This window comes from Canis lupus, chromosome 16 (genome assembly GCF_003254725.2).
Source record: "Canis lupus dingo isolate Sandy chromosome 16, ASM325472v2, whole genome shotgun sequence".
NCBI lineage: Eukaryota > Metazoa > Chordata > Mammalia > Carnivora > Canidae > Canis > Canis lupus.
Window position 1 is genome coordinate 10,649,498 of NC_064258.1, and position 17,401 is coordinate 10,666,898.

The window sequence follows — 17,401 nt, forward strand, 5'->3', positions numbered from 1 at the left end:
GGACCCCACCCCCCGCCTCCCTCCCCCTTCCAGCCCGCACCCAGCAGCACCTGTCCGCCGCGGCAGGTGGAGGCGCCAGCAGGTGAGCCAACGAGGTGAGGAGGCCCAGGGAGATGGAGCAGGAGGACGCGCGTCCCTGTGGCGGGAGGGGCCCGGCTGGTAAAGCGCTCGGCTGCGGGGGCGCAGGGCGGCAGGGGCGGGGCCTGTGGGGGGAGGGGCGGGGGACCTAGAGGAGGCAGGGGGAGGGGTCCGGAGGCCAGGGGAGGGGCCGGGGGGCAGGGGAGGGGCCCGGGACGGGGCGGGGGGCGGGGACCTAGAGGAGGCAGGGGGAGGGGTCCGGAGGCCAGGAGGGGGGGCAGGGGAGGGGCCCGGGACCGGGGCGGGGGGTGGGGTCCTGGTATGGGGGCGGGGGCCGACGGGGGTCAGGGAGGCCCGGGATGGGGGGCGGGGGTCGGGCCGAGCTGCGGTGGAGGGCGGGGCGGCCTGCAGCGGGAGGGGGAGTCGCGGCTCGGGCGGGCTCCCAGAGGGTCCCGCGGCGCACACCTGGGCACACGTGGGCACGGGCCCTTCGGTGCGCAGCAGGTCGCCAGGGCTCCGGGCCCTGAGGGCGGGGACAAGGCCGCCCCCCCCTCCGCTGCAGCACCGGAGCTCCCCGCAGAGCTCAGGCGACCGAGGAGCCGGGAACCGCCAAACCTCACTTCCAGGGTCAGGGTGCCTTGTCCTGTCCTGCCCGCGGCCCAGCACCCGGGACAGGGGGACACGAAGTACATGTCACCCCCACTGACAGGCCACCGAACAAGGCCATTCTGCACACGGCAGTGGGCCCTGGACGCGTGCAGGAAAACCCAGGCTCTTGCTCCCCCCTGGCCAACAAGTGGTCATTTGGGGCCCTGGGGGTTGAGGCCGCAGGGGAGGAAGCTGGAGGAAGGGAGGAGGCTGGTGCCCCTACGGGGACAACCCAAGGCAGGGGTGGGCAGAGACCCCCCTGCTGCTCCTCTGCAGACAAAGCCCGCTGCCCCAGCCACCACTCCAAGGCCAGGACCTGGACACGCACACTAACCCTACTTCCCCACCACTGCACCCCTGTCCCCAAACACAGCCACTCCCTCCTCAAGCTGTACCCCTCAAGGTCCCAAGTGCCACCCACCCCAAGGGAGCAGGGATCACACCTGTGATGTCTTCCTCTTCCCCCCACCACCGCCCCCACGTCCTAGACCCCCCCAAGCCCTGCCCCTGAGCAGGCCTCAAGGGTTCTGCAACAGGTTGGTTCCCCCACGTTGCTGGAATGAATTTCTGCGCTGTGTTTAGATACAATGGGGAGGGGGGAGGGGGACAGGAAATGGACCCAGTCTGGCTGATATTTACAAGGCTCCTCCTGGGGGCTGGGGAGGGGGGATGAGACTGACTCTGTCCCTAAACTCCTTCTGCCAGAGCTGAGCACAGCAGCAGGCACCCCTCCTGGGGAAAGGCAGTACCCCATATTTCAACTGTCCAGTCAGGGCGCTCCTGGGTGCTCTCAGGCCGGGCCAGCCTGGTGCCACAGGGTCCCCAAAGCACATGGTTACATCCCAGAGCTCCGCACACCAGGGCAGTGCAAGACTGCTGCAGGAACCTCCCTGTGGAGGCGCCCAGGCTTGGGGGCTGGGGCTTGATCCCCCCCCATCTCAGCGCCCCCAGCAGGAACGGCTCTCTCCCACCGCACTGACACAGAGGGCCTCAGTCACCGTCCATCACCCGGGCCTCCCACAGCCTCCTGAGGGCCTCACAGATGCAGTGAAATGGCAGGACACCTGCACCCCAATGTTTATAGCAGCAATGTCCACAATAGCCAAACTGTGGAAGGAGTCTCAGTGTCCATTGAAAGATGAATGGATAAAGATGTGGTTTATGTATACAATGGAATATTACTCAGCCATTAGAAACAACAAATACCCACCATTTGCTTCGATGTGGATGGAACTGGATGGAGGGTATTATGCTGAGTGAAATAAGTCAATTGGAGAAGGACAAACATTATATGGTTTCATTCATTTGGGGAATATAAATAATAGCGAAAGGGAACAGAAGGGAAGGGAGAAGAAATGGGTAGGAAATATCAGAAAGGGAGACAGAACATGAAGACTCCTAACTCTGGGAAACGAACTAGGGGTGGTGGAAGGGGAGGAGGGCAGGGGGTGGGGGTGAATGGGTGGCGGGCACTGAGGGAGGCACTTGATGGGGTGAGCACTGGGTGTTATTCTGTGTGTTGGCAAATTGAACACCAGTAAAAAATAAATTTATTATTTAAAAAAGAATTATAAAGAAAAATTATTATCAATAAGATCATACATCATCTTTCCATTCATCTTTTGATGGACACCGCAGTGTGGCTATCGTGGGCGTTGCCGCTCTAAACCTCGGGGTGCGGGTGTCCCAGCGTTTCCCTGCATCTGTATCGTTGGGGTACATCTCCACCAGTGCAATTGCTGGGTCATAGGGCAGATCTATTTTTAACTCTTTGAGGAACCTCCACACAGTTTTCCAGAGTGGCTGCACCAGTTCACATTCCCACCAACAGTGCAGGAGGGTTCCCCTTTCTCCACATCCTCTCCAATGTTTGCTGTTTCCTGTCTTGTTAATGTTGACTGTTCTCCCCGGTGTGAGGTGGTATCTCGTTGTGGTTTTGTTTTGTTTGGTTTATTATTTTTATAAATTTATTTTTTATTGGTGTTCAATTTGCCAACACGTAGAACAATACCCAGTGCTCATCCTGTCAAGTGCCCCCCTCAGTGCCCATCACCCAGTCACCCCCACCCACCGCCCACCTTCCCTTCCACCACCCCTAGTTCGTTTCCCAGAGTTAGGAGTCTTTCATGTTCTGTCTCCCTTTCTGATATTTCCCACTCATTTTCTCTCCTTTCCCCTTTGTTCCCTTTCACTATTTTTTATATTCCCCAAATGAATGAGACCATATAATGTTTGTCCTTCTCCGATTGACTTATTTCACTCAGCATAATACCCTCCAGTTCCATCCACGTTGAAGCAAATGGTGGGTGTTTGTCGTTTCTAATGGCTGAGGAATTTTCCATTGTATGTAGTATTTAAAAAAAAAAAAAAGATTTTACTTATTTATTCATGAGAGACAGAGAGAGAGGGAGAGGGTGAGACGGACATAGGCAGAGGGAGAAGCAGGCTTGCTCTGGGGTGCCTGTTATGGAACATGATCCCAGGACCCCAGAATCATACCCTGAATCAAAGGCAGACACTCAACCACTGAGCCACCCAAGGGCCCTGCTTGTGGTGTTTTTTTTTTTTTTTTTTTTTTTTTAGCAGAGCATGGGAAGGGACACTACTTTTTTTTTTTTTTTAATTTTTATTTATTTATGATAGTCACAGAGAGAGAGAGAGGCAGAGACACAGGCAGAGGGAGAAGCAGGCTCCATGCACTGGGAGCCCGATGTGGGATTCAATCCCGGGTCTCCAGGATCGCGCCCTAGGCCGAAGGCAGGCGCCAAACCGCTGCGCCACCTAGGGATCCCTGCTTGTGGTGTTTTAAAAGGAATCGCATTGAATGCGTAGATAGCCTCAGGTAGCCTAGACATTATCACAATATTTGTTCTTCCTGTTCCTGAGATTGGAATGTGTTTCCATTTCTTTTTATCTTATTCAATTAATTTCCTAAGTGTTCTGTTGTTTTCACAGTAGAGATTTTTTACCTCTTTGGTTAGGTGTATTCCTAGATTTTGGTGCAATTGTAAATGGGAATGATTCTTGATTTCACTTCCTTGTGCTTCGTTGTTAGAGTTTAGAAATGCAACAGACTTCTGTGTATTGATTTTATATCCTGGGACATTGATGAGTTCTTGTATCAGCCTAGCGATTTTTGGGTGGAGTCTTTTGCATTTTCTACATACAGTATCATATCATCTGCAAAGAGTGAGAGTTTGACTTCCTCCTTACTGTTTTGGATGCCTTCTATTTCTTTTAGTTGTCTGATTGCTGAGGCTACAACTTCTAGTCCTATGATCAATAGTAATTGTGAGAGTGAACATCCCCGTGTTCTTTCTGACCATTCGGAAAAGAAGATGATATTAGCTGTGGGTCTTTTGACATGGCCTTTCCGATGTTGAGGTATATGCCATCTCTCCCTCCTTTGTTGAGGGTTTTTAATCAAATAAGGCTGCTGTATTTATTTTGTGAAATGCTTTTCGTGCATCTCTGGAGAGGTTCACGTGCTTCCTATCCTTTTAATAATGAGCTATATCACATAGTTTGATTTGCAAATATTGAACTACCCCTGCAAAAACAGGGCCAATTTAATAGTTGAATTTTATCTGGGAAAATGTGCTTCCCTAACACAAGGGTAAAGGAGAACTCTAAAGAATACAGAACTAGAGTCCTAGCTCCACCAGGCAAATCTGTCTGATAGAATTTCAGTTGGGAAGTAAGCTACATAAGGCAGGGAGCTCGTCACTGTTCTGGCAAAGTAGGCACACGTATCTGATTTTTGGAAGCATCCACGGTGGACAGACCGGTCCCTGACACAGCAGGTTTAAAGCTGGAGTGGCTGTGGCAGTGAGGTCTGGGTATGTGGCGCCCTCCCTGGCTGTGAGGGAAAGGCCAGGGGAATCCCTAAGGAGCAACACCAGGCACACGGGGCTAGCTGCTGCACACTGTGCACTTGGCTGGTGATGCTGACACTCTGGGCAGAGCGGCCTGTCCCAGCACTTACTGGTCTCCATCATCATGTCTCCGGTGCTTACATTTTCTACACCCTATTCTTCTTTTATTTTTTTAAATCACATTTATCTTAGTTTTTCTGACCACCATTTATTTAGGTTTATGATTTTTCACAGCCTGCATCTTCTTCCTTTTAATGAAGTTCTGCTTTTATTTGTAATGTAGTTGCTTCTACTCTCTTCTGTTCTACTTTCCATTCTACTTGCTATTCTGTTCTACTTGCTATTAAAAAAAGAAACCTCAATCATGGCCATGCTGTGCAAGTTAGTTGTCAATGGAACCTTAGGAGTCCAAGAGCGTTTTGATTTTGATCGAGTATAACAAAAAGCTGGTTAATATTAATACACATTTTGCTACCTTCACTTTTTTAGCTGTTTTTAAAGTAACATTTCCCTTGGCACAAAATAGTCACCCTGCAATGAAGAAAATATAAAGATAAGCAAAAATAAGTTAATAAACAAATAAATAAATAAATCCGAAACACTGTACCAAACCTGTTAAATAACAAAAACTCAACAAAGTAAATTTTAAAAATCTAATTTGCTTTATTAACTGATTCATGAGTCAGGCAGGATCCCATCTAGCAAGTAGAGGGAAGCATCAAAGGGCTACAGAAAAGGAAGTGTTTTTAAACATGAAGAAGCAGTGGAAGAAAGGAAACGATTAGCCAAGAACCCATTGTTTTAGGCTAGGTTTCCCTTCTAAGAGGGATGAAGGGGTCTATTAGTCAGCTTCCTAGTGCTGACCAGGAAATCTCCATGTTGACTAGTTGAAGGCTACATTTCTGTGGGGCTGATGCAGTTAGGTGAAGCATTAAGTGCTGCTTTACTGACTTGAGGCCTTAACCTAAGTGACATCATTTTCAGGCTGTGATTTTCTTTTTAACAACGGTGACAAAAACATTGAGGCACCTGGGGGGCTCAGGTGGTGAAGCACCTGTCTTCGGGCTCAGGTCATGATCCCTGGGCTCTATGATCCCTGGGTCCTGGATGGAGCCCTGCAACAGGATCCCTGCTCAGTGGGGAAGCCTGCTTCTCCCTCTCCCACTCCCCCACCTGGTGCTCTCTCTGTCTCTTTCTGTGTCAAATAAAATCTTTAAAAGGTAAATAAATAAATTCATCTACATAAAATCTCAAAACAATGAACAGTGACAAAAATAAACAAACACCTTGTGGAGAATTGCCAGGGTAGAGAAGCAAAATACAAAACCTTTGCTACTTGGCTCTCTTGAATGCTTGACAGTTTGTTCCCAGGAGTATTTGTGTTTAGAGGCCAAGTCATCTTCTTCAGTGAAGTCTGCTGTCCCATGTATCTTATAAAGCAGTGATTCTCAAGGTATGACAGTAAGGGTGGGTTGGGGTGGAGGGGGGATTTTGCTGCCCCAGTGTTAAAAAGAAAACCATAGACCCCGAGAATGATATCAATTCCATTGAGTTCCTAAATTGTGGATTAATATTAATCTAATTCCAATTTAGGGGCACCTGGCTAGCTGAGTAAAGTGTGTAACTCTTGATCTTATGGTTGTGGGTTCCAGCCCCACACTGGGTGTGGAGTTTACTTAAAAAAATAAAATGTGTAAAAAAAAGAAATTGTAAGCAAAAATATTAAACAAATAATTGCAGTTTCGAATTTCTCCAGAAAAGTAGTCTTTACCAGTAGTCAGGCTTTTTGTTGCTGTTGTTGTTAGTGCCAGTCTTCCCCTTGGGCAGGGAGGGAGTCCCGAGCAGATAAGACCGCTTGCCTCTCCCCCAAGGCAAAGTGGTCTTTCCCGGAACAATCCTTTCCGTTTGCTAACGAGTTGCTTGCCCCAGCGTCCGGCTGTCAGCACCTTCCAGGTAGTACCATTCCTCGCAGCTTCTTCTATTTGCTAGATGGGATGTGACCTGATTTGTGAATCGTTTAATAAAGTCGGTTAGATCTTTCGCGATACTCGCGCCTCGGATAAACTCCTTGGCTACGTCCGATGCTGCCAGTGCACAAAGGTCAGTGAGATCTTGAAGCGCAGCTGAATGTTTTATTTAGCGCCGTGGGTGCACGGGGGTGCGTCTCCAGACAAAACACGGAGCTCCCAGGCACGTATGAATGTGAAGCTGGCCCCGTGGTTTGCCTGAACATCGAGGAGAACAGGTCCGCGTGTATTTTATCTGGAGGTCTCCGGCGCCCACGACCGCGATCCCGGCCCGGCGGCCAGGCCCTGCGGGTTCCCAGCCGGCTTTGCCCGAGGGCGAGCTCGGGGCGGGCGGGGGCCGCGGGGCCTGCCCGGGTGCTGGGCCCGCAGCTGAGGGCGCAGCTGCCCGCGCCGCGGTTCTCGCCTCTTTCCCAGGTGCCCGGGGGCCCGCGACGACTGTCCCTGTGCTGGGAAGGCGAAGGCCGCCTCTTGCCCGAGCCCCCGCCGTGGGGCGGGGAGAGGCTTCGCGCCCCGGGGAGCAGGAGCCACGGGCGTCCGCGCTCCGCTCCTCGGGGCTGAGCCGGGGTGCAGTGCCGCGGCGCCCGGCGTGCGCACGGCGGGCGGAGGCCCTCGCGGGTCCCTCTAGGCTCCGCGGAGGCCGGGCCTCTCGGTGGTCGCTGGGGCCGGGGCGGGCGGGGCGGGGCCGCAGAAGGAGCCCAGGCGCGGGGAGCCCATTGGTGCCGGACGTTGCGTGGCCGCGACGCTTCAGGCCCGGGCTTCCGGGCGCTCGGGCTCCTCGCAGCCGGCTCCGCAGACCTCGGCCCGGCGCGCAGGTACGTGTGGGCCCCCGAGCGGGGACAGGCCGGTTTGGCTGTGCGAGAGGCCGGGCCTGGCGTTGCGTTTTCTCAACGGTGCTCGAGGCGTTGGTCCTCGCTGTGGCGCGGAGGCTGCGCGGGAGGGACGGGGACGGGGACGGGGACGGGGACGGGGGGCTTCTGGGGCCGCGGGAGGCGCCGCCACAGGGAGGGGGGGAGGCGGGCAGAGACCCTCGGGGCAGCCAGGGTGCTGGGATGCGAGGGGAGGAGTGGTCGGACCTGCACCCGGAGGCGGCGGGGCTGCGGTGAGGCCTGCTGCGGGGCACGTCGCGTCCACGCGGGCTCATGGAGGGGGGGGTGTGGGGCGGGCAGGGTGCGGTGCACCTCTGGCGCCTCTGCCTGCTTCTGTGATTGTGGACGTTTTTCTCTGCCTTCTATCACCTTGATGTTGTGATGTGGGAGGTGGGGGGGTGGGGTTCCGGGTCTCACCAGGGCTCTTATCCCCCGCCCCAGAGCCATTGTGCAAATGGCTCAACTTTGAGGCATTTACAGTTATCAAATGTCATATTTAAAAAAATATTTTTGAAATAATGTAAGGATGAAAAAAGTTCAGAAACTGGTACAAAGTATTGATTGTCACGTTCTGTGCACTTAGACTCCCCAGGTGTAATGGACATCTAATGGAACAGAACAGGAAAACGAAAGCCCTAACATCTACAGGGTTTATTCAGACTGGCCTGCTGGTCTCCCCCATTTCCTTTCCGTGGCAGAGGATCCAAGTCAGGATTTAGTTGCATTTACTTAAACAATGGAGGGCCTCTTAACCCCCAGGACCCTTCAGAGTGGCCTTGGAAGCAGCAGGTCTCAGATGAGAGGGTCTTTTCTTCCTCCGTGCCGGCCCCATAGAGAACGTCCAGCAGGGCCTGTGGGCAGCTTTGGCACTTGTCACCGTCCCTTGACCCATCTAGTCCTGGCCTTTCAGCCTGTGTGGACTCTCCTCCTGCTTCTCAGGCCTACCTGCTTCTGTCCTGGTATCTCTGAGGATACCGGCCTTGGCCGTCTTCTCTTTCAGTGGGAGCATTTCCCCTGGGTGATTGGACATTGTGGCTCCAAGGATTCTTGTGGGTTTGAGCCTAACCTACATCCTCAGAGAACTCCGTCTGCAATTGCAGCGCAGGTCACTTCTCTGTTCCCCACTTACAGAGCCTGTGGCCTGCATGATACCTTGAAGGGTTATCTCAAAACAATTCTGTTTCAATATGAGCATATCTCAGCCTGAACTCACATCTGGTCTCCTCTAGTGCCCCCAGATCTGTGAATGCGACCATGGTACCCTTGCCACTCAGCCCATCCTAGGGTAGGCCTCCCTGACCAGCTCTACCCCTGACCCCCAGTCAATCCAGATTTGGTTTCCTTTTTGAATCCTCCCTGGGCTGGCCCACTTTTCTCCCTGAGAACCACCATCCTGCGTTTTGTCCCCCTGTGCTTGCTCTATGCCCTCACTCAGTTGTCCACACCAGAGTCAGACTAAGCTAAATTGTTTTGTTTTTATTTAAAGATTTTTATTTATTTATTCATGAGAGTGACAGAGTGAGAGAGGCAGAGACCTACGTAGAGGGAGAAGCAGGCTCCATGCAGGAAGTCTGATGGGGGACTCGATCCCGGATCCCAGGATCAGGCCCTGAGCCAAAGGCAGACGCTCAACTGCTGAAGTCATTAGGCCATCTCTGGGCCCAGAGAGAGGAGGTCACCAGCTGCTTCTGAGACTAGGGACACAAGTTATCTCACCAGCCAGGGCCATGACCTCCACCACTGGATTTTCAGTGTAGATCCTGAAACTCCTACAACCTCCTACACTCATCCCCAGGCCTTATAGATCCAAAACCTGAAAAGGGTGGGGCACAGGAATCTGTATTTTAACTTCTCTAGCCAGATGGATTGTGAAACATCCAGGTTGACAAGTCTCATACAGAACAAACACATCTGATTCTCATTAGTTCCCAATAGTTATGTTCTATGTATCCCCACAAATGATGGATTAGGGAATTGAACCATCGCTCCCAGGAGAAACACAGGGTTAGGACAGTGTGGTCAACACCTCAATATATAATCTTGTTTCCTGCGTGTTTCTGCTTAAAGATCCTTCATGTAATACACATGATGGATTAACGCTGAACTCTGCCAACAGCATTATACCTGGCCTCTGAAGGAAGCTTACCTACCTTGCCTATTTTCTCTGTGTGTACCTCACACCCTTCCTGAGCTTCCCTGCTCCTTCCAAAGCAAGTCGTAACCATTTAGGTATTTCTGGAGAAAAAGAGAACATCTGGAAAAAAACTATTTACAGTAGTTCTGTCTGTGGAAGAATTATAAGAAACTATTATGGTTAACTGGACACAGTCCATATTGTTTCATATTTTAAAAAATTAACATTACTTTATAATCACCAAAAATGAGAGAAAACACTATGAGAGAAAACCAGGTAAAGTTCCTGATAAAGTGACTGGCACAAGATACTCATCGCATTGTAGCTATTATCCAAACCTAGAATACCTGGCAACATTTGGGGGAGCCTCGGAGCATCCTTGAAGAAACCCTATTCTAGTTCTCTGAGGAGGAGAGACAAACCAAGAGGCAATAAAACATGGAAGGTCTATTTATTCAACAGCAGCTTTAAAAAGGAATCCTCTATACACTGAGGAGATACATTTCCCCATTTCTACTTCACTCCTTTCCCAGACATTTCTGTCCTTCCCAGGATAGAGCCTGATGCAAAAAGGTGATTGTCTTAGATGTACTTATACACGACCTTGGAGGGCACAGTTTGGAGGTGCAGACGGACAGGACATTTGTAAAAGTGGGACAGCAGAGTCTCACTGTAGCCCACCAGGAAGTAGAACTTGTGTGCAGGTAGCTGCCTCAGGACCAGAGCACAGATTTGCAACTGATTAGCCCGGCGCTTTAGGATCAGCTGGTCGGCCAGACACCCTGGGAAGGTGCCCAGCATGAACTTCCGAAGGAAGACATCCTCCACTGTTCGTTCTGCAGCATGTTCCTCACCATCCAGGTTACCTGAAAGGAGCAGGGCACCTCGAAGAGTCAGTGAAAACTCCAGCACTAACATCCAAGAGCACTGGGCACTCAATTCTACCCCCCACCCTGGCTTCCTCTCTTCTCTTCAACAAGTGGAATAAAATGAACACCACTTTAAAGTTCAAAGTGCGTTATTTCATTACATTCCCAAACAAATCCTGTGAAGTAGGTATTATCGGTTATCCTCGTTCTACAAAATGGAAGACTGACGCCTTAGCAGGGCACAACATTCAGAGGATCCTTTCCTGTCTAGCCCTTTCCCACTCTTTCTGGACCACTTATAGAAGCCCTGGCCATCTCTGGGCTGAAGCAGCCACCAGCTGCTTCTGAGACTAGGGACACAAGTTCTCTCACCAGCCAGGGCCATGACCTCCACCACTGGATTTTCAGTGTAGATCCTGAAACTCCTACAACCTCCTACACCCATCCCCAGGCCTTATAGATCCAAAACCTGAAAAGGGTGGGGCACAGGAATCTGTATTTTAACTTCTCTAGCCAGATGAATTGTGAAACATCCAGGTTGACAAGTCTCATACAAAACAAACACATCAGGGATCCCTGGGTGGCGCAGCGGTTTGGCGCCTGCCTTTGGCCCGGGGCGTGATCCTGGAGACCCGGGATCGAATCCCACGTCGGGCTCCCGGTGCATGGAGCCTGCTTCTCCCTCTGCCTGTGTCTCTGCCCCTCTCTCTCTCTCTCTCTGTGACTATCATGAATAAATAAATAAAATCTTTAAAAAAAAAAAAAAAAAAAAACAAAAAAAAACAAACACATCTGATTCTCATTAGTTCCCAATAGTTATGTTCTATGTAGTCCCCATGAACGATGGATTAGGGAATTGAACCATCGCTCCCAGGAGAAACACAGGGTTAGGCCAGTGTGGTCAACACCTCAATATATAATCTTGTTTCATTTGCGTTTCCGCTTAGAGACCCCCGTGTAATACACATGATGGATTAACGCTGAACTCTGCCAACAGCATTATACCTGGCCTCTGAAGGAAGCTTACCTACCTTGCCTATTTTCTCTGTGTGTACCTCACACCCTTCCCGAGCTTCACATGTCAGCATTAGGGCTACTTTAAGGCAGCGGAATCACCCACCAAAAGCACAGAACTGTGAACATGCGGCACTAATCCATCGGGAAAAGAACACTTGTTTGCAGCATGAGTGGGAACAAGAAGGCAGAGCCCTGGCGGGGAAGGTGTGTGCAGGGCGGTGCTCGGGCCCGTCCACGGGGACTCCAAGTATGAAATCCGAGAATAAAACCTCTGAATACGGAGGAGTGGAAGCAAGCGTCTCTCAGGTATTTATCTCCCGTTTGTGGGGAGGCCGCGACTCGCTGAGAAGGGTTTTTCCGCCCGCCCGGCAGGGGCCCCTCCCTCACCTGTGTGCAGCGACAGCCAGCCCTTGCGGTGGGCGATGAAGTGCGGTGCGTGCGCCTCCTCATAGGTCACCGGCTTGTCCCCTTTGCCTACTCGGACTCGGGCCGCCCGGTTCTAGGAGCCAGAAGGGCCGTGACTCTGCGGGTCCGCGACCCAAGCTACGTTCCCCTCACCGTGCCCCCCGCCCCACTGCCCCGGGCGCCCAGACCCCAGGACTCCGATCCTTGATCTTCGGGTCCTGGCCTTGCGGTCCCAGCCCTTCAGTCCCGGTCCCCGGCCCCGCCCCTCGATCCCCAGCCTCCCCGCCCCCGCGCCCCACCATCCCCGGCGCCTCCGTCTGTCCCCAGGTCCCCAGGTCCCCCGCTCCCCGCACCCCCCCCCCGCCCCCGCTCACCTTGGCGCAGACCGCGGACAGGTGCAGGGCGCGCCAGGAGCACCGCAGCTCTCGGCTCCAGGACAACATCTGTGAGAGAAGGGGGAGGTGAGACGGAGACTCAGGCCCCCACCAGGGCCCCGGGGCCCGCCAGCGTCACCTACTCACCCGGGGCCCGAGCGCCCCGCAGCACACGGGCGCCGCCATCTTGAGTTCCGCGTCGCGCGCCCGACGTACCGCGGCGCAGCAGGGGAGAGGAGGCGGGGCGGCCCCAGGGTAAAGGTCAACCCCCGGGAAGCCGCGGAGGAGACCAAATCGGAACGGGGGGGGGGGGGCGGTAAGTCGCTCGGCCGGGGAGAGGCCGGGGGCGCGGGGAGTCGGGGAGCGCGGTGGCGGTGGCGGCGGCGGCGGCGGCAGGGCGGCCCCTCCGTCAGGACTGGAGGGCGTGTGGGCGGGCCTGGGGGCGGGGCCTTCCTTGGGGGCGGGGCCGCAGCAGGCACAGTCTGTACCAGAGCGGGGCTTGGCTGTGGGGCCGGGGCGCAGCCGGGGGAGTCCGGGCGGGGCCTGCCTGCCGGGGCGGAGCCGGCGGCTACGCAGTTGGAGACTCGCTGCGAGAGGCCGTGCGGTGCAGGGAGCTGGGCTTCCCGCTGCCCCCGCTGCCCAGCAACGCCTAGCGGTGCACTTCTCCGCCTGCCAGGTGGTTCAGGTCTGGCACGGGGCGGTGCAGAGGTCAGGTCTCGCCGCTCGGGAGCTCGGGAGCTCGCAGCGGCAGGGACCCTGGTCATCCTGGGTCATCCCGGAGGGTGGCCCCATGGCTCTGCAGGCAGGAAGACGGGAGAATCTTTGCTATTTCCTGGTGAACCAACCTCTTAACATTTGTGTTAATAACCCGGAAGAGAGGAGTTTCCAGTGCCAGAGTGTTAGAGATCCTGTCTGCATTTCAGAAGGGAAAAGGTTTCCCTAAATTAATCAGCAAGAGGTCAGGCTTTCCGCCCTCACCTTGTGCATCCCGCTCCCCGGACGCAGGTACAACCCTCAGACATCAGGGGAGTGGCAGGTGTGACGTTGGGGGGCTTGCAGCTCAAGAAAGGGTTCCAGTCCAGAGGGATGCCTCACCAAGGCACACAGAGGAGCTCCTGGTCACTGGGTGGGGGGGCGGGGGGGGGATGGCATGGGCATTTCCCCCAAAATGACAACCTACAGAGGGAAGGAGACCCCAAGGCCTGAGCTGCAGGCTTTCAGAGCTCAGAGCTGGGGTTGGGCTCCGGGGATCGTAGGGTTCCCCCCCTCAACTGGCCTCCACAGTGGAGGAGCTGGTGCGTGGCCCATGGCCATGGAGGCTGTCTGGAGGGAGCCCGCCCCACAGGCGTGAAATGCAACGAAGGGCAGGCCAGGGGCCGGCTGGGGTGGGGTATGGGGATGAGCCACAGTCCGCTCGTCAGTACCCCCCACCCTCCGAACTGTGTGGGCAAGGGCTTCACTTGCTCTAGGCCCCCCTTCTCACCTAGAGGATGGGATGGCCACGGCCACGCCCTGGCATTACCACGAAGACACTGAGTCCCACTCCCAGCAACAGCCTGCAGGACAGGGCTCTGCTTGAAGCCGCAGCAGAGCAGGGCATTCGTGGGACACTTCTCCCAGGAATCCGCCGCTCCTGACAACCCATCACACACCCTCCCTCAGACACAGTGATCCTCTTGGAGGAAACAAGTAAATCAAGGTACCTGCCTTTACCATCACACATTCATGCATTGCATTCTTTTAACAAACATTTATTAAGTGCCTACAGTGTGCCAGGCCCCGTGCCAGGCCCTGAGGGACAGAGTTGGGTAACACACAGCCCTGCCCTCAAGGAGCTCACAGTCGGGGGCAGGGCAAATGCCGGAGCAGGGCAGAAGGGAGGTGCTGTGCTGAGCATGGCAGGCGTGTAAACAGACAGCTGTGGGTGACAGAGCGAGCAGGGACTCTCAGCGGAGCAGCAAGGGGGCGTCCTGGGTCAGTGGGACCAGCAGGACAGAGTCGCCCTCCCTCCTTGGGATGGTGTCCCAGCCCTCTTCCTGAGTCCTGCTGTGCTCCAGGGGCGACTGAGAGGGAGCTTGACACAGAAGGGATCACCGTGGAATCCCCACGCCGCACCCCAGGGCCACTATGCTCCTGAGGGCATCTCTGACCTGGTCTGCGAGGTCACCTCCTTTCTCAACACCTGTGTAGGAAACCCCAGACCTCCTGGCTTATGCTCCTCTCTGCTCTCACGCAGGCTGGGTGCCAGCCTCAGGCACTGGGCACAGCCCCATGAGGCCACCGCTGCTGGAACAAGCCACCTGTCTGGTCACTCAGAGCCGTCTGACCAGCTCAATGAGCTGCTGGATGTTTTTGTTTTGGTTGGACAGGCCATTCCTTATGTTTTCCAGGAGGCATCTCTTTAACTCGAAAATGGCCTCGCTGTACCCCAAACTCACAGCGGCCATGGGAGGTATCCCATGCCACAGGCCCGGGATGTGCCAAACGTGCTGCTTCTCAGGGTCACAGAAGGCCAGGTCAGCCAGCGTCCGGATGCCACCGCCCTGTTTCTCCATTTGCGCCGCAGATCTGCTCGCGTCCCCGGGCAGATCTGGGAGCTGCCTCCTGTCTCGTGGCCTGGGGCCAGGCGCACACACATCATGAAGATTCTGGTACACAAACTGATAGTTGGGCATGTGCCCCGTTTTTTCCAGCCTCAGAAACGCGTGCAGAATGGCCGGGGGTACGTCCCTGGTCTCGGCTAAGCTGACCACAGTGACATTGCTCAGCCCCATGAGCAGAGTGGCCAGGGAGGCCTCCAGCTCAAACCTCTCCCCGGCCGTGGCCAGTGCCCCGCCGATCAGGCCCCCTGAGTCTATCACCAAGATGTGGTCACAGCCCAGGTCCGGGCTGAAGCTCTCAGCCACCGTGACCAGCTGCATGAAGGCCCCTCGGGGACCGCAGCCCTGCCCTGTGGCAAAGCGCAGCCCAAACATGGTGTTGAGAAGCGTGGATTTGCCCGTGCCTGGCACACCCAGCACCGACAGGACCACCAGTCGCGACCTCCGCTCCAGGCGGATGTGCAGCTCCTTGAGGAGCCCGGTGACCCAGCGCAGGGGAGTGCTCAGCGTGCTCCCATCGATCAGCTCCAAGGGAAGCCCCAGCAGCAGCAGCTCCAAGGCCAAGCCTGGGAAGTGGGCAAAGCGCCGCTGGCCTGCCGGCAGCCTCCCTGCCTCCACGAGGCAGCTCTCGGCCTCGTAAAACTGTCCCATCTCCCGCAGGAAGTCCTCCACCCCCAGGGGCTCGGGCCACAGCAGCTCACTCAGGTCCACGACCCCACAGTGTTTTGCTCTCAGGGTCACAATGGTCTCTGGAGGCTGTCTTGGCCTTGGCGGGGCCACCCGGGCCAGCCCCCACTCCATCCACCTCAGGAAGTACTGCTTCTCCCCCAGGGAGGGGCCACTGATGCCAGCAACGAACTCCTGCACTCCCCAGGTGGGCTCGTGGCCGTTCTGCTGTGCTCGGAGCTCCAGCAGCCGGTGTCTGAGCTCGGCCCTGCCCTTGTCCGGGGGGTCCCCGGCCCACTGGGCCTGGCACAGCTCCTTCTCCACCTGGGCCGCCTTCCTCCACGGCTCCCCCTGCAGCCTCAGCTCATCCCTTCGGTAGGCATCAGAGTCTTTGATTTTCCTGGTGATGCGCTCCATCCGGTCCTTAGCCCGCTGACACTCCTCACAGTCCTCATCCACCCTAAGCCCCAGCCTGCGGGCTGCATGGGCCATTTCCTCCACAGACAGCCTGCGGCAGGGGGACCGGGCCACGTGCGCCACAATGGAGCGGACCCGGCGCACGAAGCCCACACTGTCCGTGCTGCTCACCTTCACCAGGACGTGCGAGTGGTCCATCTTCAGCACCGGGATGAGCCTGTTGAGAAATCGCAGGTTCGTGTTCCGCTTCCCACGGTACGGGCTCAGGATGAAGTAGTATTTCGTGGCCGAGCCCTTCATGGAGGAGAGTAGCTTGTACTCCTTCTTGCTGATGTTGTCGGTCAAGATGAACACGGCCGAGGACACTTCTGTCAAGAGCTTAAACTGCAGCCAGTGAGACCCGATGTCGCCCCGCAGGTTCAGAAAGGCCATGGGCTCAGGGAAGACGTCCAGGTCCTCCCTGCCACTGGGAAGGAACCAGGACACTTCCACCAGCCCGTCTGCGATCTCCCGAGGGTTGGTGCCCACGTTCAGGTCGCGGTGCCAGAAGCAGTCCCGTGGCCTGTGGCCTGCGCTGAGCACAGCATTGAGCAGCTGGGACTTGGAGTTGCTGCTGACCTCCATGCGCACGAAGGCGAAGGCGGGTGCCCGCGACAGGACGGCGCTGTCTTCTCTGAGGCTGCCCACCCCCCGTGGGGGCTGTGCCCACCACGTCCGCATGACACCCCTCAAGGCCCACAGCAGAAACGTGTGGTAGTGGTTCTCTGAGTCGGGCAAAACGAGGGGGAGTGCAAACTGGCACAGAGACATTTTTTGCACGATCTCTTGCTGCAGGAAACTATCTGAGGACAGCAGAAGGGCACAGAGAAGGTCCAAGGGGTTCACAGGGGTGTCGGGCGTCGGCAACTCAGAGAAGGAATAGATGTCTGCGGCGATGTCATCGGCTGCATCCCAGTAGATAATCTCCTCCTCCATCTGGCTCTCCTTCTCCGCGGGCCTGGCATCTGGGGGCACGTCCAGCACCATGGTGGTGTTCCTGGCTTCAGCGTTGAGGGCCTGCAGCTTCCTGAGGAAATTCCAGGGCAAGTCCTTGGGAGCCTGAGGCGCCCAGTTCTTCATGCTCTCACTGCTGATTTGCAGAGAGTCCGGGAGGCTGAGCTTCTGGGCCTGATAGGTCTCCAGCCCCAAAAGCGACAGCATTTCCTGCAGCCTGCTCCTCTCCGCTGTGGGGAGAGAGGAAGACATCAGTGCTCACCCATGTGTCAGAGGCCCGGGGTCAGAGGTGGAGTGGGAGATGACCTCCTTCAGAAAGCAGGCTGTGGGCACCCCGGGGCCTGCCTGAGACCAACAGAGGCAAATGCAGCCAGACACGCGGGACGTTGACAAAGGAGAGAGGACCCCCCAGGGGCTGCGTGTAAGGATTAG

General features: G+C 55.5%; 2 protein-coding genes and 1 long non-coding RNA gene across 7 annotated transcripts in view; 1 reads left to right on the forward strand and 2 right to left on the reverse strand.

The window, feature by feature from the left end:
- Positions 1 to 7,319: 7,319 nt before the first annotated feature.
- On the forward strand, positions 7,320 to 10,641 carry LOC118350887 (uncharacterized). Its single transcript, XR_004805524.2, has 2 exons — positions 7,320 to 7,440; positions 8,078 to 10,641. It is a non-coding gene; the product is annotated as an uncharacterized LOC118350887 (long non-coding RNA).
- MRPS24 (mitochondrial ribosomal protein S24) lies at positions 10,063 to 12,725 on the reverse strand. Its single transcript, XM_025433402.3, has 4 exons — positions 12,441 to 12,725; positions 12,294 to 12,362; positions 11,902 to 12,013; positions 10,063 to 10,494 (listed from the first exon to the last, which is right to left on the reverse strand). Exons 1-4 carry the CDS (start codon positions 12,477 to 12,479, stop codon positions 10,211 to 10,213), a joined length of 504 nt encoding a protein of 167 aa, XP_025289187.1. The 5' UTR covers positions 12,480 to 12,725; the 3' UTR covers positions 10,063 to 10,210.
- A 1,303-nt stretch (positions 12,726 to 14,028) lies between these two features.
- The window catches only part of LOC112650550 (upregulator of cell proliferation), a 50,863-nt gene continuing 47,490 nt past the window's right edge, over positions 14,029 to 17,401 (reverse strand). For all 5 annotated transcript variants that reach the window (XM_049095095.1, XM_025433381.3, XM_025433365.3 and 2 more), the window contains one exon: positions 14,029 to 17,199. In XM_049095095.1, the coding sequence (XP_048951052.1) occupies positions 14,606 to 17,199 (2,594 nt within the window). In that variant the 3' untranslated portion in view covers positions 14,029 to 14,605. The remainder of the gene's footprint in view (positions 17,200 to 17,401) is intronic.

Coding starts and splice junctions, on each gene's coding strand:
- MRPS24 (XM_025433402.3), bottom strand. CDS start 12,479: ATGGCGGCGCCCGTGTGCTGCGGGGCGCTCGGGCCCCGG. Junction 12,363..12,440: donor GCGGGGCGCTCGGGCCCCGG/GTGAGTAGGTGA, acceptor CTTCTCTCACAG/ATGTTGTCCTGGAGCCGAGA. Junction 10,495..11,901: donor CTGGCTGTCGCTGCACACAG/GTGAGGGAGGGG, acceptor TGCTCCTTTCAG/GTAACCTGGATGGTGAGGAA.